This window comes from Phocoena sinus, chromosome 9, assembly GCF_008692025.1.
Source record: "Phocoena sinus isolate mPhoSin1 chromosome 9, mPhoSin1.pri, whole genome shotgun sequence".
Classification (NCBI taxonomy): domain Eukaryota; kingdom Metazoa; phylum Chordata; class Mammalia; order Artiodactyla; family Phocoenidae; genus Phocoena; species Phocoena sinus.
Window position 1 is genome coordinate 61760373 of NC_045771.1, and position 20271 is coordinate 61780643.

General features: G+C 40.6%; 1 protein-coding gene across 8 annotated transcripts in view; it reads left to right on the top strand.

Annotated features, from left to right (window-relative positions):
- Positions 1–20271, top strand: part of MIOS (meiosis regulator for oocyte development) — a 111762-nt gene that overhangs the window by 52665 nt on the left and 38826 nt on the right. For 3 of the 8 annotated variants that reach the window (XR_004351475.1, XM_032643466.1, XM_032643472.1), the window contains exons 1-4: positions 12149–12324; positions 13332–13431; positions 18497–19838; positions 20168–20266. Coding sequence is in view for 7 of the 8 variants with exons in the window: in XM_032643466.1 (XP_032499357.1) it covers positions 18545–19838; positions 20168–20266 (1393 nt within the window). In the remaining variant the exon portion in view is untranslated. Of the gene's footprint in view, positions 1–12148; positions 12329–12592; positions 13158–13331; positions 13432–18493; positions 19839–20167; positions 20267–20271 lie in introns of those variants that run through there. The other 5 variants (XM_032643469.1, XM_032643468.1, XM_032643467.1 and 2 more) reach the window with 5 other exon arrangements.

The following is a 20271-nucleotide window of genomic DNA, read 5'->3' on the forward strand; positions in this document are numbered from 1 at the left end:
GTATAAGCATAAGGCTTTGTAGCAAAACACAGCTGCTATTGCATTTTCAGAAGGGAAAAAGGTGTAATATCATGTCTGTAGTATTACATATGCCATCTCTCTTTTTTGACCCCGTACGTAAGGAAGTTCTCTGAAGTTCTGGAAATAAGAGACTAAAATTTTAATTTAATTGAGAACAAGAGAGGTTTTACAAGCTTGTAGCTTTCTCTGAAATTTTCCTTCAATATTTATATTTTCTCTTTCTGTGTTGTTTATTCTTTACTAAGAGCAGATTTTTAAAATTTTTTTTAAAAATTTTTTTTGCGGTACGCGGGCCTCTCACTGTTGTGGCCTCTCCCGTTGCGGAGCACAGGCTCCGGACGCGCAGGCTCAGCGGCCGTGGCTCACGGGCCCAGCCGCTCCGCGGCATGTGGGATCTTCCCGGACCAGGGCACGAACCCGTGTCTCCTGCATCAGCAGGCGGACTCTCAACCACTGCGCCACCAGGGAAGCCCAGAGCAGATTTTTTATGACGAAAAATCAGGATGCTATCTGGAAATCTTTACAATTTTCCTTTCTAAGAAATATCTGAAAGTAGACAGGTCTTGCTCTATCATAGGTTTGACTGTCCAACTTTTAAAAAAATTATTCCCTTCAGTGAATAAAGAAGTCTTAACATTTTCATGCAGAATCCACCCAAAAATAAACGATTAAATCTATTTCAGTGGTCCCCAACCTTTTTGGCACCAGGGACAGGTTTCCTGGAAGACGAATTTTCCATGGGGCGGTCGGGAGGGAGGATGGTTTCAGCCCTATAATGTGAGAGATGGGGAGCGATTGGGGGGCGGTGATGAAGCTTTCGCTCGCTTGACCGCTGCTCACCTCCTGCTTGTGTGGCCCAGGGGTTGGGGACCCCTGATCTATTTATTAAGCCTTGACCAAACTCTGCTTTTAATGGGGAAAATATTTTCTATTTTTCATTTAGTTGATTTTATTTTCAGGTATTAGAAAGTGTTGTATTGTATCTTGGTGAATTCTTCCATTTCCCACTAGATGGTATTTACACTTTTATTGGGGACAAATAATAGCATCGAATCTCAGAACTGGAAGGAAACTTAGAGACCACTTTTATTTGATTCTTCCACTTCACAGGTGATAAAATAGAGGGCAGGTGTTGAGACCCACCCAAAGATCATCCTGTGAGATAGTGAGGGAACAAAGTTTAGATCTTTGTACATCAGCTGGTCATCTTTCATTATCCCTAAATACCCCAGGAGGTTTCTAGGCCTTGGTACCATCCAGGCTTGTGCCAGAGCAGGAGAAAAAGGAGCCTGTTATATGGCCAACAATATATGTTTGAAAAATAGGAATTTTCCCTTAGTAGCAAATGGCTCAAGACAAATTATCATGGGCTAAATTCCAGGACATAATGAGTCTCATCTCTCACTGTGTAAATCTTAATGCCTGGGCCATCAAAGGCAATGAACACCATTTATGAGAGCCCCGAGTTGAAGAGCTTTCTCCTTTAGGTTTGGGCAGGTTTGCCAGAGTAGCCTGGGATTGTTGTTACACTGATTTGAGTAAACTGTGGTTACTGTGCATGTTATTGATACCTGATCAAAATACAGCTAGTAATATGGTTAGAATTATCATGCAAATATCATCATTTGCATGAATAAAAAGTTGCAGAAACTCAACATCCATTTGAGTTTTCTGGTCAGTCCATTTGGGATTTAATAAGAATATTCAACAAGGAAAGTTTTTTAAATAAATCAATCAAATTTCTGGAACTAAAGTGTTTTAAGAACATTAAGTAACTTATTATCCCACATTATGTCAACGCTTTACAACTCTGGTTCACATAACGTTGTCCCCAGTTGAGGTAACAGAGTCATCATTTTTTGAGTTACATCTAAATTACATAGTTCCTCCTATACAATAGTTTGTTTCTTCCTCTGTCCTTTTAAATTCTGTACTAAGGGTAAATTTTTCATGGACAAAGTTTACAGTAAATAGGACTTGAGGTGAATTCATATTTTACTATTTTGGATGTGAAAAACTTTTTAATGATATACAACTCACACAAATATAAGGTACCTAATATCATTATTCATTGTTTATATCCAGAGCCATAGATTCAGAAATACACATGTATAATTTTATTTATGTAAGTAATTTTTCTTACTTATATTTATATGTATAATATTCCATTACACTAATTAACCAAATTCAGAAATGCCAAATATTAACAGAAATTAGTGAGGACTGACCATGGGTCTTGAGGGACGACTGTTTGAAAAAAAGATATTTGGGCACCACCTTGTGGGGCTTTGTAGAAAGACACCATGAGAGAGTTTGGCTACTATCATTAACAGATTAAAATTCTTAATTCCCTATGATGCTGAATAGGTAGAATGAAAGTTGCTGTCTACAAATTTTCTGGGTAGGGAAATAAGAAGATGAATCAAAGGGGTGAAAAAATTACTTTGATATATGAATCAAGAAACTAACATCTGATGAAATCTGAAACGTATTCATTTAAGAAATGTTAACCTTGTTCCTACTATGTATGAGGCATACTGTGTCTCATTTGTTTTTGGGTAGAAAACAAATGACACAGTCACCTCGGCCTAGTGGAAGAGATAGGTAAGAAAAAGGCAATGACAAGTTTTACCAAAAATAGTTTCAAGTAGTCAGATATCCCACTCTAGCTAGTAAGATCATGCTGAAGTGTTTGGGAGCAAGTGTACTGGTGTCTGCAACTTTGAAATGCATTATATAAACAGAAGATGCATAGGGGGATGGGGAGATGGATGAATATTATGATATAGCAAATATGTCAAATATTATAGATCAAATGTTAATTGTGGAATCTAGATGGTAGGTAGTGGGTTTGCTATATAATTCTGTCAACTTTTGTGTATGTTTGAACATTTTTATAACAAAATATTAGACAAAAAAAGGCAACAGCAATACAGCATGATAATATCTATGAAAGAGACCTGCAAAGGTGGCACCCAGCCCAGACTGTGACACAGAGGTTGGAAGTGCAGGGAGCAGAGGATAAGCAGACACTTTCTTTTCTGCTGTGTTAAAGGGTTTAGACTATCTTGAAATCAATGAGGAACCAGTGAACAATGTTAAGCAGCGGAATGACATGATTACATTTTCATTTTAGGAAAATCACTCTGGTGACCATGTGAAGAATTAATCTTGCAGGGAAGCAAGCCTGGAGACTGAGAAACCTATTAGGAAACTTAGTAAACTAAGAGGCAGGGCTCTTAAGCATCAACAGTAGGAATGGAAAGAAGTGAACAATTCCAAGAAATGTTTAGAAAGTAGAATCGAAGAGCTTAGTACCCAACTGACCCAGCAGAGGGAAGGAAATGAAGGAAAAGAACAGTACCCAGTAGTTTGCTGGAAAGTATTTAACAATCGACCCTGAAAAAAAAAAAAGTGTGTGTGTGTATATATATGTATATGTACATAAGTTTATTCTAAATATTACCGATATGAAGGGTATGTACTTACAAATACTGTAATAACCAAATACACAATATCATCTACTGGAAATTCCATATAGCAAATTGAAGCTCATAGGATGCTTCCATTGATTTTTGCCAAATTCTTGTATCCTTGGCCAACTTATGGTTGCAACTGATCAATGACTGTAGTTCCAACAAGAATGTTGATTGACATTTCCATTTTCTTTAACAAGTACGCCCCTGCTTTCATATTTCTATGATACTTCTACTAGTGTATAACCTTTGGTATCTCTTTTCTCCCCTTATTTAGTCCTCTCCACAGGAGGAGGATTTAGATTTATCCTAAATGATGGGGGTAATAGTCTAACATCCCCTGGTCCATGTTTCCTGAGTGGGTAGAATTAATGTGTTCAAAGTCCTATGCATGTGTGACCTCATCTTCTACATAACTTACTATTAGAGATCTAAGGATGGGAAGTAGTGAGTAACATCCCTTGCAGCTGGAAGGTTCTGTTTGGTGAGAAAGTCCAAAGTCTAGACATGAATGCTAGTACCAGGAAACTTAGTTGGGGTTGCAGGTCCAAGCTGCATTCAGCTTTACTAATAGTAATGCTGACGCTCTGATCTCCATGTCCCTATTGTATGTATTTCTCAATTATCAATAACTCCAAGTCCAGAGGAAGAATGTTGTGAGTAATAATCACCCTTAACTCCCATCCCCCTGTGTATATATGTGGGCATAGTTAAAAGGGAGTAGATTTTATTTCATTGTTTATATACTCTCCACTCCCCAAGCTCTAAAATAAACACAAAGGAAAAAATTCAGGTTAAAAGGAATAATTTTCAGAAACTAAGATTTTAAAGAGATGCTAGGAAGACCAATGTTAATTTCAACTACAAGAAAAATGAATAGAGTCAATGCACTTATTAGAATGAATAAGCTTATCCACTTCTATTTATCATAAATGGATGTTGCATTTTGCCAAATGCTTTTTCTGCATCTATTGAGATCAGTATGAATTTTGTCCTTCATTTTGTTAATGTGGTGTATCACATTGATTTGTGGATGTTGAACCATCCTTGCATCCTTGGAACGAATCCTACTTGTTCATGGTGTGCGATCCTTTTAGTGTATTGTTGAATTCTAATTTGCTAATATTTTGTTGAGGATTTTTGCATCTGTGTTCATAAAGGATATTGGCCTGTGACTTTATTTTCTTTTGGTGTTATTGTCTGGCTTGGGTAATGCTGGCCTCATAAAATGAGTTTGGAAGTCTCCTTCCTCTTATATTTCTTAGATTCTATTCTATTTAATAGTCAGGGTAGGGCTTACTTGCATCTAACAATGTCAAGGCAACTGCTGATACATCAGCAGACTTTATAGGCTATTAAGTGGGAGTTTTACTTCCCAGACATATATAGTAAAACTACAAGAAAGAAAAAAATGTTAGGCAATAACACATGTATTTAATAAACAATTTGCAGGCTTTAATTTAAGAAATTATTTCTATATAAACAGGAAACGGTTTAGATCTTCAATCAGAGATGTAGAATTTACATGTATTGGGAGACAAAGTTCCTGATAATAGAATAAGATAGCAGGATAGGAGAAGAAAAAAAGCTTAGAGTTTCTCACAGAATTCAGTGCCTTCCCATTTTAACCAGTCTCTGCCAGTTAAATTCAGTCTTTGGCGCTATTCAATTTCACCCAATACACTTATTTCTGGCATACTTAGGAGACAGCAAATATGACAGATATGTATTTTCTTGGCTGACATGTTAAAAAAAACAAATAAAATTTGGAATTTTAACTTTTAAACCATTAAATAAACAGTTACACAGATGCTTTTCCCTCCAGCTTAATAAAAACGAAGTTGCTTTTGGAGAGATTATTTTGAAACTCAATGTGTAAACGTCCATCATCACAATATAACAGTTTTAACAGTCTGAGCATTTGCTTAGTTAATACACCATGCGTGAATACTTCTTGGGATATACAGTATCATTTCCTTTAAGGTACCGTACATGTAACATATAGCATCATACCTCATATTAGGAAAGTGTCCCTTCCTCAAGAGCCTTGCTGCCTGACAACTGTAGACTAACCATGATGCAAATGGCCTTCCTGGAGGTGTTTAATGCACAAACTACAGAACCATTAGGCCTCAGCCCAGTGTAATATCACAGTGTTTATGCAATTGATATTTTAGTGTACAGTTGCAACAACTTTTGTGTATTTATCATATTTTACAATTTGTACTAATTTATTAAAGACTTGAAATTTTAGTTGCGTAAAATGGTTCACTCACTCTGATTACAGTTGAATGTAACGAATATATTGAAAGAGCAGGACTCCATAGGATCCATCACAAAACAACTTTATTTTTCCCCCAACTGTCCTTTCATACCTATTTCTGAGGGCAGGATTTTCCTTTCCCATTGGATGAAATTATAGGCAGGTGTCATGAGTCTCTGAATCAGTCTTTGATATAAAAATCACTTCTTTCACATTGAGTCATAAAACTGATGCGGGCTTCCCTGGTGGCACAGTGGTTGAGAGTCAGCCTGCCGATGCAGGGGATACGGGCTCGTGCCCCGGTCCGGGAGGATCCCACATGCCGCGGAGCAGCTGGGCCCGTGAGCCACGGCCGCTGAGCCTGCGTGTCCGGAGCCTGTGCTCCGCAACGGGAGAGGCCACAACAGTGAGAGGACCACGTAGAGCAAAAAAAAAAAAAAAAAAACCCAAAAACCAAAGAAACAAAAAAACTGATGTTTCAATAATTAAAAAGTCTATTTCCATGTAGCAGCTAAAACTCTGAGCTTAAAGCTTCTCCTCTCCCCAGCTGGGGCTCGCTTCAGGCTGGAAGCCTGCAGTGGGAAAGGGGAAATGGTCATTTCCATTTCCCCACTTTGTGCCTCTCTGTCTTCCCCAAACTCATGAAGAGCAGTTTCTGACTCTTCAGGCAGAAAGCGTGGAAAGATCTACTTAACTGATTACTACTTTGCTTTGGTTTTGGAAGATATTCACGTGATCCCTTTCTCCACTCTCCAGCTCTCCTGCTTTCGTCAGGGATTCTGCTTCACTGAGGATCCCTTGTCATGATCTCTTAAACTGGCAAGGTCTCCTCTCTGGCAAGTGTCAAACACAGTCCTCCTTCACACCAGACATGAAACGCCTCCAAAGTCTATCAGCTGAAGTCCCTTCCCTCCCACCAGAAAGCTCTCTAACTGACTGCTCTAGGCTGCCTCTCTCCCCTTGTGACCCACATCTAGTCTGCAGGGCACGCTCCTGCATCATTTATCCTGACAAACACTAGGAATGAAGGTTGTTCCCATAGACGCACCTCTCACCTCTCGACCTTCAGAGTAACTAGCTGGCCTTCTGAGTTTCCAGGCATGGCTCAGACAGCAGTGTGCCACGTTTCCTGCCTGCGTCCCTGTTCCCAGTTGCACCGATCAAGTTCTCCATTGAGGACAGCACTTTTAGACCTCTCCTAGGGGATTAGGAGTGAGACTCCCTGGAAATGAATTCCTCCAAAAAAATCTCCCCCAGACTCTTCATTCCCAACCCCTTTATATCCCTCAGTGTGTTTGGGTCTTCAGGTTACAAAATTTTTCCAGCACTGCATAGGTGTTAGCACTATGCTAGCACTATGCTAGCACTGCATAGGTGATATCACTTTGGAATGTGAGAATATTCATCACCTATTATTTTGCTCCAGTCTAGTGATGACAAATCCTATTTTTAACATCCTGTTACATAAACAAATATGCTGTATGAGCATAGCTAAATCCTGAAAGTGAAGCAGAGAAATGAAAACAGTTTTGCATGGTAGAAATATCTGAATTTTAAGACATTTCCTTCAATATTGTTTTCGCAATAATATTTTTAAATTTTGAGTTGGAATGGAAGCATTCATGTGTTTCTTTAATTGTTCATCATGCATTCATTGTTTTGATTCAACAAATACTATGGGGAACAATGATAATTGTAATGTGTATCCCACTCTCAAGGAATTCACAGTAGAACCATATGAGTATATTGTAATATAATCTGCAATAACATTATTATAATATAATATGTAATCATGTGTGTGTATGTGTAAATAGGCTAAGGGTGTGAGACAGGCACAGTGACAAGTGCCAAGGAGTTCAGAAAGGTAGACATGACCTCCAGTTGTGGGAGACTTTGAGAAACTGAGGGACGTATCTTGAGAAACGGATAGAATTTAATTTTTCTAAGCCATGGAGAAGGATATTCCAGGGAAAAATGGAATAAAGGCATGTTTAGGGAAGTTGCTTTGTAAAAGTAATTGGGAATAATTCAGTAGGGCTGGAGCTAGTATGGGTTAAAAGATCAAGTTGGAAAGACATGTTGGGCCAGAATGAGGACAATCTCATGTCTATAACTTCTTTTAATATCCCAGAAGCTTTTGTGTATGTTACATAGAGAGGAATATTCACCATTTATTAACTTATTAATTTTAAAACAATATATATACCTCACTTACACAGATAATTCATGAAATATACGAATTTAATAGATTACATTTCTCCAAACTCGTAAACATCGTTGCAAACTGAGTCCCCCTTTTTAAATGTTTTTCAAGAGAAGACAAAATATACTCAACATTGCAATGACTATAAAACTGACTGATACAAAATTTACAAAAGGGCTAAAACTTAGGAAGTAAATTTGTTTCCTCATCATTTCTATCCTGATTCTGATTCTCTTTATCCTTCTGAATTCTTACCTCTTCCATTTCTTCCTGGGGTTACAATTATACTCAGCTGAGAAAGCCAGGCTTAGTTTTGCAAATAAGCGGCTGATAGTCCAAGATTTTGAACGTGAGAATTAAGTCCATTGCCCATTTGAAGATTTTTATAGTCACACATTGCACATCACATCAGAAACAGTCCAAATTATTGGCTGAGGCCAATCAGATATGCTTTGAGTTTTCGATGACCTGGTCTTTCCCTCAAAATGACACTGGTTCTGGGCTTCCCTGGTGGCGCAGTGGTTGAGAGTCTGCCTGCCGATGCAGGGGACACGGGTTTGTGCCCCGGTCTGGGACGATCCCACATGCCGCGGAGCGGCTGGGCCCGTGAGCCATGGCCGCTGAGCCTGCGCGTCCGGAGCCTGTGCTCCGCAGCGGGAGAGGCCACAACAGTGAGAGGCCCACGTACCGCAAAAAAAAAAAAAAAAAAAAATGACACCGGTTCTGAACTCATTATCTTCACATTTAGATACATGTCTAACTTGCAGTGTTGGTTCGGGAAGTCTTTTTCTCATTTTACTACTTTTACAACTGCTTTGGGCTTCATTGGGTTCAGGTAATTCTAAAATTAATTTGATCCATTGAAAATACAAATTTTCTTTCTCATCAACCACAAAGAATTAACAGTATTGACATCTTAACTCCAGGCTGAGGCGTTTGGATCTTGGTCTGTAGGAAACATGAGCCAATGAAGGGCTCTAAATAAGAGAGTCGCTTGAGATGTACTTCAGGAAGATCAAAGGTTTAGCATAAAAGGGTAGGAACAGGGGAACCAGAGACAAGTTTGGAGACTATTGTCTGGGTGAGCAGTAATTAAGACCTAAATAAACTAGGGCAATGGCTGTGGGAGCAGAGAAATTAGCAGAATTTAGACACCTTATCTGTTTCAAAAGCCCAAATGTGATTTACTCAAATCCCACCCAATGAGTGGAAGAGACCAGGGAGAGAGATGGCTGTGGTTTCACTGGGATTTGATTGTAATGGTGATGGCTGCTACTTTAGTGCTTCAGTGCTCATCGGAAGGGATAAGCCCAGTTTCTTAGTCAGTTCGGGCTGTTGTAACAAATTGGCATAGACTGGGTCCCTTATAAACAACAGAAGATTATTTCTCACAGTTTGAGTGCTGAAAGTCTGAGATGAGGTCAGCACGGTCAGGTTCTGGTGAGGGCCCTCCTCTGGGTTTCAGTGCCGACTTCTCATCGTGTCCTTACATGGCAGAAAAGGGTTGAGAGGGCTCTCTGGGGTCGCTTTTATAAGGGCACTACTCCCACTCTTGAGGGCTTCACCCTCATGACCTAATTACCTCACAGGGGCCCCAACTTCTAAAATCATCACATGGAGGGTTAGAATTTCAATATATCAATTTGAGGGGGGAGTACAAACATTTAATCCATAATGCCAAGATATCCACTAGTGAAACAGACACCCTGTGAAGAGGCAATCAATGAGCAAAGCAAGAAATGTTCCCATCACCCATGGTGCAGTTATCATCCTAAAACTACCCCAGTTGATAGACACTTTGCATTGCTGCTTGAACCTTATTATCTCTGACTTAACTCTGTGGGTATAGGATTATGAAGTTGAAGTGTCTGTCTATCATTATGGAATTAAGCATCCTAATCCCTCCCACAATACTCTTTAAAATAATATTCACTGGGTTTTCTCTCATTAAAAAGCTTTACATTTTTTATCTCAGGAAACAGAAAAGTATAATAAAGAAAATATTGATCACCTTTAAACCTACCCCACAGAGACATCTACTGTTAAAATGTTGGCACAATTCCCTCTAGTCTTTAAAAAATAAGGTTAGGATCATTATGTATATTCCATCTGGTACTACTTTATTCCTGTAACAATAAACGGTGAGTGTTTCCTCTATCTTGAAATATTTTTTTTTCCCCTGAAACAGAGGTTAGTAAACTAAGCCAAACTGCCACCTGTTTCTGTAAATAAATTTTCCTGGAACACAGCCATGCCCCTTTGTTTATGAACTGTCCGTGGCTGCTTTTGGACTAGAACAACAGAATTGAGGAGTTGTGGTAGAGGCAGTATAGCCTGCAGAGCTGAACATATTTACTATCCGGTCCTTCACAAAAAAAAGGTTGCCAACCTCTGTTTTAAAAGATAATTTTAATGGCACATAGAATTAGATCAGAGGCTGTTTTATTTGGTAGTGAATGGACCAGTAGTTAGAAGCACAAGGGTAGAGCCAGATTGTCTGGGTTCATATCCTAGCCCCACCACTTAAGAGGTATCTTAGGCAATTTATTTAACCTCTTTGTGCCTCAGTTATCTCATCTGTAAAGTGGGGAAATTATCAGCCTCATCCTTATAAGATTGTGGTGAATTCTGTGATGCACCACCCAGATGTCCCCCTTCAGTAATGAGTGACTTATTCCTTCAGCTGCTGGGAGTGTTACCAGCAGCTGGCCCACAGCTGTCAGCCTTCTTTGGGGACTGCCTTGCCAAGAAAACTGCCTCATTCAAAGTCATCCTTTTTCAAGGGACAGCTCACATCAATGACACATCCACATCAGTGAGGTAGTAATAATGGCCTGGGTCCCTTCTCCCAACTCAAGACAACTCTGAAGGGCCAGTTCAATTCCAAAGTTTCCCATGGATTGGCTGAGTCCTTTATTGGTATTGAATCGTAGCTCGGCTTCTCCCTCTGCCCAATCCTACATCATCTTCCCCTCTTTCACAAGTGTTTATCTCAAGAATACTCTCTAGTAAGTATCCTACAACCTAATCTCCATCATGGAAGATTGGCTCTCAAAGCACCCAATCTGAGACAGAATGTTAAATGAGCCTATATTGTAAAGTATCTGGCACGTAGTGCATGCTATATAATTGTTTGTTATCAAACTCATAAATAATCCACTGGGAGACAGTAGAATGGACATACAAGTTCAAGGAGAAAAAAATAGAATAATATAAAATTTCCTACAATTAAAGAATAGCTTATTCACTAAATTTTTAAATGAATGATAGTGAGAAATTTACACTAAGGTATTTAAATTTCATTGGATACATTTAAAGTTCGATACAACCATTTTATTTACAATATAAACATTAAAAATGTATTAAAAATCATACCCTTGGCAACTTTGTAAATTTACTATGACAGTGTTAGATGTAATCCCCCAAAATGTATGAATAAGTGCATTGTTTTACAAAATTAATTTGGGAGTGTGCTAGAATACTTCTTTTTTTTTTTTTCCTCTCTTTTTCTGCGGCACGTGGGCCTCTCACCGTGTGGCCTCTCCCGTTGCGGAGCACAGGCTCCGGACGCGCAGGCTCAGCGGCCATGGCTCACGGGCCCAGCCGCTCCGCGGCATGTGGGATCTTCCCGGACTGGGGCACGAACTCGTGTCCCCTGCATCGGCAGGCGGACTCTCAACCACTGTGCCACCAGAGAAGCCCCACAAATAAATTTTTAATGGAAATTTATTTTTTAATATTTATTTATTTATTTCGCTGTGAGGGTCTTAGCTGCTGCACAGGGCATCTTCGTTGGGGCGTGCAGGATCTTAGATGCCACACGCAGGATGTAGTTCCCTGACCGGCAATTCAACCCAGGCCCTCTACATTGGGAGCACAGAGTCTTAACCACTGGACCACCAGGGAAGTACCTTAATGGAAATTTAAACCAATTAAATGAGCTAAAGCATCCAAAGCCCTTAAAATTGATAACCCAGCTCTGAGAGGAGTCCGGCTCCACGTGACCAGGATCCCGCCTGGGGACTCACGGGGCGGGACCTGAGGAGATGGACTAGGGCGCTTGGACAGCAGGCGGGGCCTGCGGGGCCTGCGGGGCCTCTGGGGCCGTGGCCCCGCCCCAGGGCGGTGCGACTCCGCGGGCGAGCGAGGGGCGGGGCTCGTAGCGGGGAACTCCCCTTCCCAGGCCCAGGCAAGTCCGCGCGTCTGCGAGGCGCGGTAGTCGGGTAGTTGACCCTGGTCCTGTGGCCCCGGTTACTGACCGCGTCGTGCGGCCGCCATCTTGCCGGCGTGTGGACCACCCCCGTCGGGAGGGGCTGCGACTAGGCCGGAAGCGGCAGTACGAAGGCAGCGCTGCCTGCCAGGTCGGTGAGTGCGGGTCGGGCCGCGTCTCCGCACTCGGGACCGGGAGGCCCGAGTCGAGGGCTCGGGAGCTCCAGGACGGCCGCTAGGCGCCCGGGCAAGCCCGGTTGAAAAGCCCGGGCGGGTGCGGACCCCGGGGCCTCCTTGGAGCCGAGGCGCGGGGAGTCGCGTTCAGCGCTGCGGGATAACCGCGCCGGGCGTCAGGCTGGGCCTGGGAGCTGCGAGCGGCCCGCGGGCTCGGGGACCTCCTTCGGGGTGCTGGGTCCGCGCTGCAGCCTCCACCGCGGCCGGGTTGTCTAGAACCGCGTCCTCCCCTTGGACGCGAAGCTCAGCCAGGTGTCTGGAGTGTGGGAGTCGCCCTTAGATTCCTGCATTACCCGGCAGAGCAGCCAGCCTTTCTCTAGTTGTACTCTAAATAAATACTTCTTAAAGGGCCTGTCACCCGCGTAGCTCTGTCCTCTGCATGTACGAGTAATGAAAACTCCGTAAGAGGATAAATCTTCTCACAGGAGCCACGAGTACTCCTAAATTACTTAGCAAATGACTGCCTTTGCAGCCTTTTGTTTAACTATATTTTAAGGGAAATTTGGAGATATAGAGAGCATCTCCTTGAAGATGGTGATGGTAGAAATTTCTTGAAACTGCCACTGTTGTTATTTGTCATGGTACGACAATTAGAAAAGACAACAACATAAAAGGATGATTGGATACCTTGTACACTTAGTATTATATAGATCTTCACTGTCCAGTAGCCACACAGGATTGAGATGTGCTGAAAGTGTAAAATACATATTGTATTTCCAAGACTTGGTACCACAAAAAAAAAGAGGAAAAGGTAAATTTCTCATTAATAATTTTACATTGATTACATGTTGAAAGGATAACATTTTTGATATGTTAGGTTAAATAATATATATTGCTAAATTAGATTTATTTCTTTTTATTTTTTTCAATGTGGCCATTAGAAAATTTTAAGTTCTATGGCTTACGCTATGTTTCTGTTGGACAGTGCTGTTATAGATGTTCTGGTGAGGAACACAGAATCATCATCGTGGCTTTCCTTTGCTCAGAAACCATTGATGGGAAGTGAGTGCTTGTTATACTTGAAGGTGAGCATCTAAATATAAGCTGTAATTATTGCAAATCCTACCCCTTTTACCCCCAATTTTTCAGTGTCTCCAGCATTTGAAAACATTAATTTCCAGAGCTGTTTAAGGGAATCGTAGTGATACTGACTCATTTGTTAATGCATAGAACTCATTTAATTTGATTGTCACAATTCTGTGAGAAGGAGATAGGGTGGGTTCTATCTCCATTTTATAGTCTTGGAGTATTAAGGGGCTTGTTAGGGTCTAGCTAGTAGTGGCTGGAGGTCTTCTGACTCCAGGCTCACTTTTCTTTGCTCTCCACCATATTCCTAGTGGTGTTTGTTCAGGAGCCGGGATCCATCTATATTGTGTTGGATTGTAAAGAAATACAGTTGACTCGAGCAACACAGGTTTGAACTGCATGGGTCTACTTATACGTGGATTTTTTTCAATGGTAAATACCACAGTACTACACAATCCACAGTTGGTTGAATCTGAGGATGCAGAACCACAGATAAGGAGAAACCACTTATACAAAGGGCCAACTATAAGTTACATGTGGACTGCGTTGGAGGGTCTGCGGCCTAACCCCTGAGTTGTTCAAGGGTCAGCTGTATGTTTCTTAAGAGGGTGCTTATAGATGTACCTCTGTATTCAGGGCCAGCTTCATGGTGTGTGAGCCGTGCAGTCACACAAGGCCCATCTTTAGAAGGCCTGGCACTTGGTTTAATGCTCTGCTGTCACAGTATTGAAATTCTTAAGTTTTGAAGGGGGCCCTGCAAATGATGTAGCTGATCCTTTCTCTATGCAGTAATCTAGGATGGGAGTAGGGTGGTGTTGAAAAGAATCAAAACATCTGGTCTTCTCTTTACTCCTATGTGAATTACGCAGGGTTTGCTAGCCTCTTTCTAACTCTCAAGTTCTGTGATTCTGTATGAGTTACTGTAGTCAGATTTCGTGGATGGTAATATAAATATGTGCATAATATCAGAAATACAGATGATTCTTCATTGAGAGTCATGTAAATCAAATAGTTTTTAAAATTATAGTAACACTTTCTTTTTTTTTTTAAGATGGATTTTTCCATGTGGCACCCAGTTTTTTTTTAAACCATGGATCATTTGTGTAAAGAGTACAGTTGTAGGAAGGAAGCCTATATAAAAAGTGTGCTTATTTTAGCATTTGTCTTTCAGTGAGATAGGAAGATGGGCCAGATCTAAGGATACCTCCAGTTAAGAGGTCTCCTCTGTTTGCAAGGACATGAGTATGAATAAAGCCTAACTTGGCAGCATCTGTTCCTTCTTTTTGTTGTGTTAGCTACTTCCTGTTACACAAGGTGCTTCTTTTCCTTCTTATTCTTAAATTTTTAAATTCTCTTTAAGACTGGACATAACTTCAGCACTAGAATGCAGGTTTTATTAGTGTATTAGTTCACTTGGGCTACCATAACAAAATACCATGGCTTAAACGACAGAAACTTATTTTCTCACAGTTCTGGAGGCTGGAAGTCTGAGATCAGGGTGCCAGTATGGTCTGGTTCTGGTGGTAGCTATCTTCCTAGCTTGCAGACAGCCTCCTTCTCACTGTGTACTCACATGGGGAGAGGGCTCTGGTATCTCTGTATTTTAAGGGCACCAGTTCTGTCAGATCAGGACTTCACCCTTATGACCTCATTTAACCTTAACCTTAATTACCTCCTTAAAGACTCTATCTCCAAGACAGTCACGTGGAGTTATGATTAACACTACAACATACAAATTTTGGGAGGTCACAGTTCATTCCATAGCAACCGGGGACCTTATTTGTCCCTGTTTACCTCTGTGTGCCCAGCATTTAGAACAGTGTCTAGAACATAGAAGATGCCCCAAAATGCTTATAGAATAAACGAAAGTCAGTGTGTTAGAGTGATCCTCTCAGGGTTGCTCACTGTGGGCCCTTACCCATTATTGGAACCAGTTATGACAGTGGGCACTTTGCTCTCAGCTTGAGCCAACCCCTACTGGAAAGGGTAGTGGGCGTAAGCATGGGGAGATTAGTGAAATTTGGAGAAAGCAGTGTGAGAGGTGTCAGAGGGAGCATTTAACAAATGCATTCATTTAACAAGTAATTACTAAGTATCTACTAAGTGCCCAGCACTGTGCTGGGTACAAGAGGTTCAAATGGAGAGCAAAAAGGATACTTCATCTGCTCTTAGGGAGTTTATAATCTAGTAGGAGAGATGGAGAGGGTGATTTATTTTTTTGTTGTTTATTTTTTAAATTTTATTTATTTTATTTTTGGCTGTGTTGGGTCTTCGTTGCCGCACACGGGCATCCTCTAGTTGTGGTGAGCAGGGGCTACTCTTCGTTGTGGAGCACGGGCTCTAGGCACGCGGGCTTCAGTAGTTGTGGCTTGCGGGCTCTATAGCATAGGCTCAGTAGTTGTGGCGCACAGGCTTAGCTGCTCCGCAGTATGTGGGATCTTCCCGGACCAGGGATCAAACCCCTATCCCCTACATTGGTAGGCAGATTCTTATCCACTGCGCCACCAGGGAAGCCCGAGAGGGTGATTTAAAGGGAAGGAATATTCTCCATTGATAGTATATATCTAAGTAACCTGATTTAGATTGGGGAGGGGATAGAGTGTGGTTGAAGTCAGGGTTGAGCAGGTTTTAACATGGCCGAGAAGGGAGGGAAGAATGCTCCAACCTGAAGGAATGGCATTTGCAAAGGTGTGGTGATGGGTGGAGGATTACATTCTAGGCAATGAAAAGGACAGTATAGCTAGAACACAGTTAGCAGGGAGGAGAAAAGGGTACATTGAGGCTGGATCATTTAGGGTTTTGTAGGTTTTGTCGAAGAATGAGAACTCTATGCTAACAGCAGTTGGAAACGATGAGAGGGTTTTAAGTAGGAATTCGATAACCTGGATAAGTCTGTATTTTAAAAAGATCACACTGATTTCATAAAGGCCAGAGTGGGAAGATGAATAAAAGAACTGCTGAACCAGCACCACAGGCCAGACATGTTGTCTACCTTAATTTTTTATGGAGTCAGTCTGCAGAACTGTGAGACTCTGCAGCCTGAGTGGAAGAAAGAAGACAGTTGAGCTAGTTGGGGAAGGCAGAAGTGGCAAGGAAATGAAGAAATTGAGGGTGCTAGTAAGAATATAATTGAAGTGATTGATCTTGGGCTTCAGAAATATTAAGGAAGGAAATAAGGCGGTATGAGAATTCTTAAAGGCTTTTCCCAGTCATCTAAATTTTATGAGTCTATTGAAATTCTAGACTAATAATTCCTGACTGAAACGTTTACAAGATCAAAACATATGTCTGAGCTGAATTTATTTAGAATATCTTTATTAGGAGTCTGTGCCAGGCTCTGCATCTGGTACAGGGTATAGAGAGATGAATGAACCATAACTTGACTCTTTAAGAACTGACAGCATGGATGTACAGATACCAGTTGCCATGAGGATTATAAGTATCTTTGTTCTTTTTTTTTTAAAATAAATTTATTTTATTTATTTATTTTTGGCTGTGTTGGGTCTCCGTTGCTGGGCGTGGGCTTTCTCTAGTTGCAGCGAGCAGGGGCTACTCTCCATTGTGGTGCACGGGCTTCTCATTGCAGTGGCTTCTCTTGTTGTGGAGCACGGGCTCTAGGCACGCATGCTTCAGTAGTTGTGGCACGTGGGCTCAGTAGTTGTGGCTTGCGGGCTCTAGAGCTCAGGCTCAGTAGTGGTGGCGCACGGGCTTAGTTGCTCCGCGGCATGTGGGATCTTCCCGGACCAGGGATCGAACCCGTGTCCCCTGCATTGGCAGGCAGATTCTTATCCACTGTGCCACCAAGGAAGCCCTCTTTGTTCATTTTTAATCCAGACTGTTACCTCTAGCCAGACTTGCTTAAAAATAGAAATTTACATTTTTGTAAGTAGCTTTTATTATTAAACTACCATTTTTAGCATAACTATTTTTACTGCTTATGTGCTTAAACTACTACTAGCATATTTATCTTTTCAAAATTCCTGTTTCAAATACCTATTCGAAGTTTATAGAATTGAAAACTGAAAGAGCCTCTAATGCTCACTTAATTCCGTTTCCCAAAGTGCAGTGTGTCCTACTGGTCATAAACAGGATGATTTTAGGTAACACAATCAATCATTTTTAATAGTTATATGTTTATTTAAGTATGTTAGAAAAAATATATTTAACATATTGTACCCATGACTCATGGACCTTATGATGAAGTTAAAATTGATTTTCAGATTTTAAAAATGAGTCAGTTTAAATAAAAATATTAAATAATGGCAGCGGTGGTACATGAATAACTGAAATTTGGGAAACATTAGTCTAAACCAGTTCTTACGTTGTACAGATGAGAAAATAAAAGGACCCCCAAACACAAAGGCCTTTTTGAGGTATACAGCTAGCATATTGTCAGAGCTAGAGTTGAACTCGACTCCGCTCAATACATTCCTACTTCTTATCGTTGAAATTTGAGGAAGAAACTAGTGGCTTTGTACTTTAAATCTGCATTGGTCATTATGGTGGCCTCATGTGACCATTTATATTAAAATTAATTAAAATTAAATAAAATTTAAAATTTGCACTGCTACATTTCTTGTGCTCAGTAGCCACATGTGGCTAGTAGCTACCATGTTGGACAGTCCAGATACAGAACACTTCTATCATTGCAGGAGGTTCTGTTGGATAGTGCTGCTTTAAACTTGTTGCTTAGATATGTGATTCATAACCCTTTAAAGTTTTATCTCCTTCAGATGGATGATACTTATTAATTTGCTCACCACACTGAAGTTATTTCAACCCTGAGGTTAAATTGAAGGTACTAGTAATAGTGCAATTAAGATAATTGATCATGGAAAATAAAGCCAGAATGGAGTTCTCAGATTCCTACCAGCTCATCTTACTGGAGGAAGTTCTTTTCCCCTTTTATTAATAAATATTGTCTTGAATTCATAGCAGTTAGAAGAAATATAAATATATTGAAAAACAGAGTACCTGTGTAGAAAATTTCCTGACTTTCTGAATAGTTGATTCAGCTTAGAATTGTATTTTGTTAACATTTTAAAACTTTTTATTTTTAAGCAGATTTTCAGTGAATGGACCTAACTGCACTCTTTGAGATCATCAGTAAGCATGAGTGGTACCAAACCTGATATATTGTGGGCACCACACCAGGTTGATAGATTTGTTGTATGTGACTCAGAACTTAGCCTTTATCACGTGGAATCTACTGTGAATTCAGAATTCAAAGCTGGATCTCTACGTTTATCTGAAGACTCTGCAGCTACATTACTCTCAATAAATTCAGAAACACCCTATATGAAATGTGTTGCCTGGTATCTCAATTATGATCCTGAATGTCTCCTAGCAGTTGGACAAGCAAATGGTCGAGTTGTACTTACAAGTCTTGGTCAAGATCATAACTCAAAGTTCAAAGATTTGATAGGAAAAGAGTTTGTTCCAAAACATGCACGACAATGCAATACTCTTGCATGGAATCCATTGGATAGTAACTGGCTTGCTGCTGGCCTAGATAAACATAGAGCTGACTTTTCAGTGCTGATTTGGGACATCTGCAGCAAATACACGCCTGATATAGTTCCCATGGAGAAAGTAAGACTTTCGGCAGGTGAAACTGAAACAACATTATTAGTAACAAAACCACTTTATGAATTAGGACAGAATGATGCTTGTCTCTCTCTTTGTTGGCTTCCACGAGACCAGAAACTTCTCCTTGCTGGTATGCATCGTAACCTAGCCATTTTTGATCTTCGGAATACAAGCCAAAAGATGTTTGTGAATACAAAAGCTGTTCAGGGCGTGACAGTAGACCCATACTTCCATGATCGTGTTGCTTCCTTTTATGAAGGTCAGGTTGCAATATGGGATCTTAGGAAATTTGAGAAGCCAGTTTTGACTTTGACTGAGCAACCAAAGCCCTTAACAAAAGTAGCATGGTGTCCAACTAGGACTGGTCTGCTTGCCACTTTAACAAGGGATAGTAATATTATTAGATTATATGATATGCAGCACACACCCACTCCCATTGGAGACGAAACTGAACCCACAATAATTGAAAGAAGTGTGCAACCTTGTGACAATTACATTGCCTCCTTTGCTTGGCATCCAACAAGTCAAAATCGAATGATAGTTGTAACTCCCAACCGAACAATGTCTGACTTCACTGTTTTTGAAAGGATCTCTCTTGCCTGGAGCCCAATTACATCTTTAATGTGGGCTTGTGGTCGTCATTTGTATGAATGTGCGGAAGAAGAAAATGATAATTCTTTAGAAAAAGATATAGCAACGAAGATGCGCCTTCGGGCTTTATCAAGGTACGGACTTGATACAGAACAGGTGTGGAGAAACCATATTTTAGCGGGAAATGAAGATCCACAGCTCAAGTCACTCTGGTATACTCTGCACTATATCCTTTGCATTGTGAGTTTTGTAAGATGAATCTGGTGGAAATGTTCTTGAAATTTGCCAAAAGGTCAGTCTGTAAATATCGTGCTGAATGTTTTATGTGCAAATGCAAGACTTAATACTAAAATTCCAAAGTAAAATTGTTTAAAACTGTTGAAATACTGCTTTGCAGATTGTGTAGGAGGGAGAAAAATATATCTCTACAATAGAGTGGAACCAACCACCTTCTTGCACTGATGCCTATTATGAATTGGTTCCAAATCAAAATAAATTTAGCTTTGAAATGTTTTATTATGCATCATTACTAGTATTTCCTATGCATTTAAATACTTATGAAGCAGTATACAGAAGATATGGATCAGAAATCTCCAGGCAACAAAGGATCATTGGTTTATTCAGGAATTAAATCAGTTGTAAAATCATCTTTGGGTAAG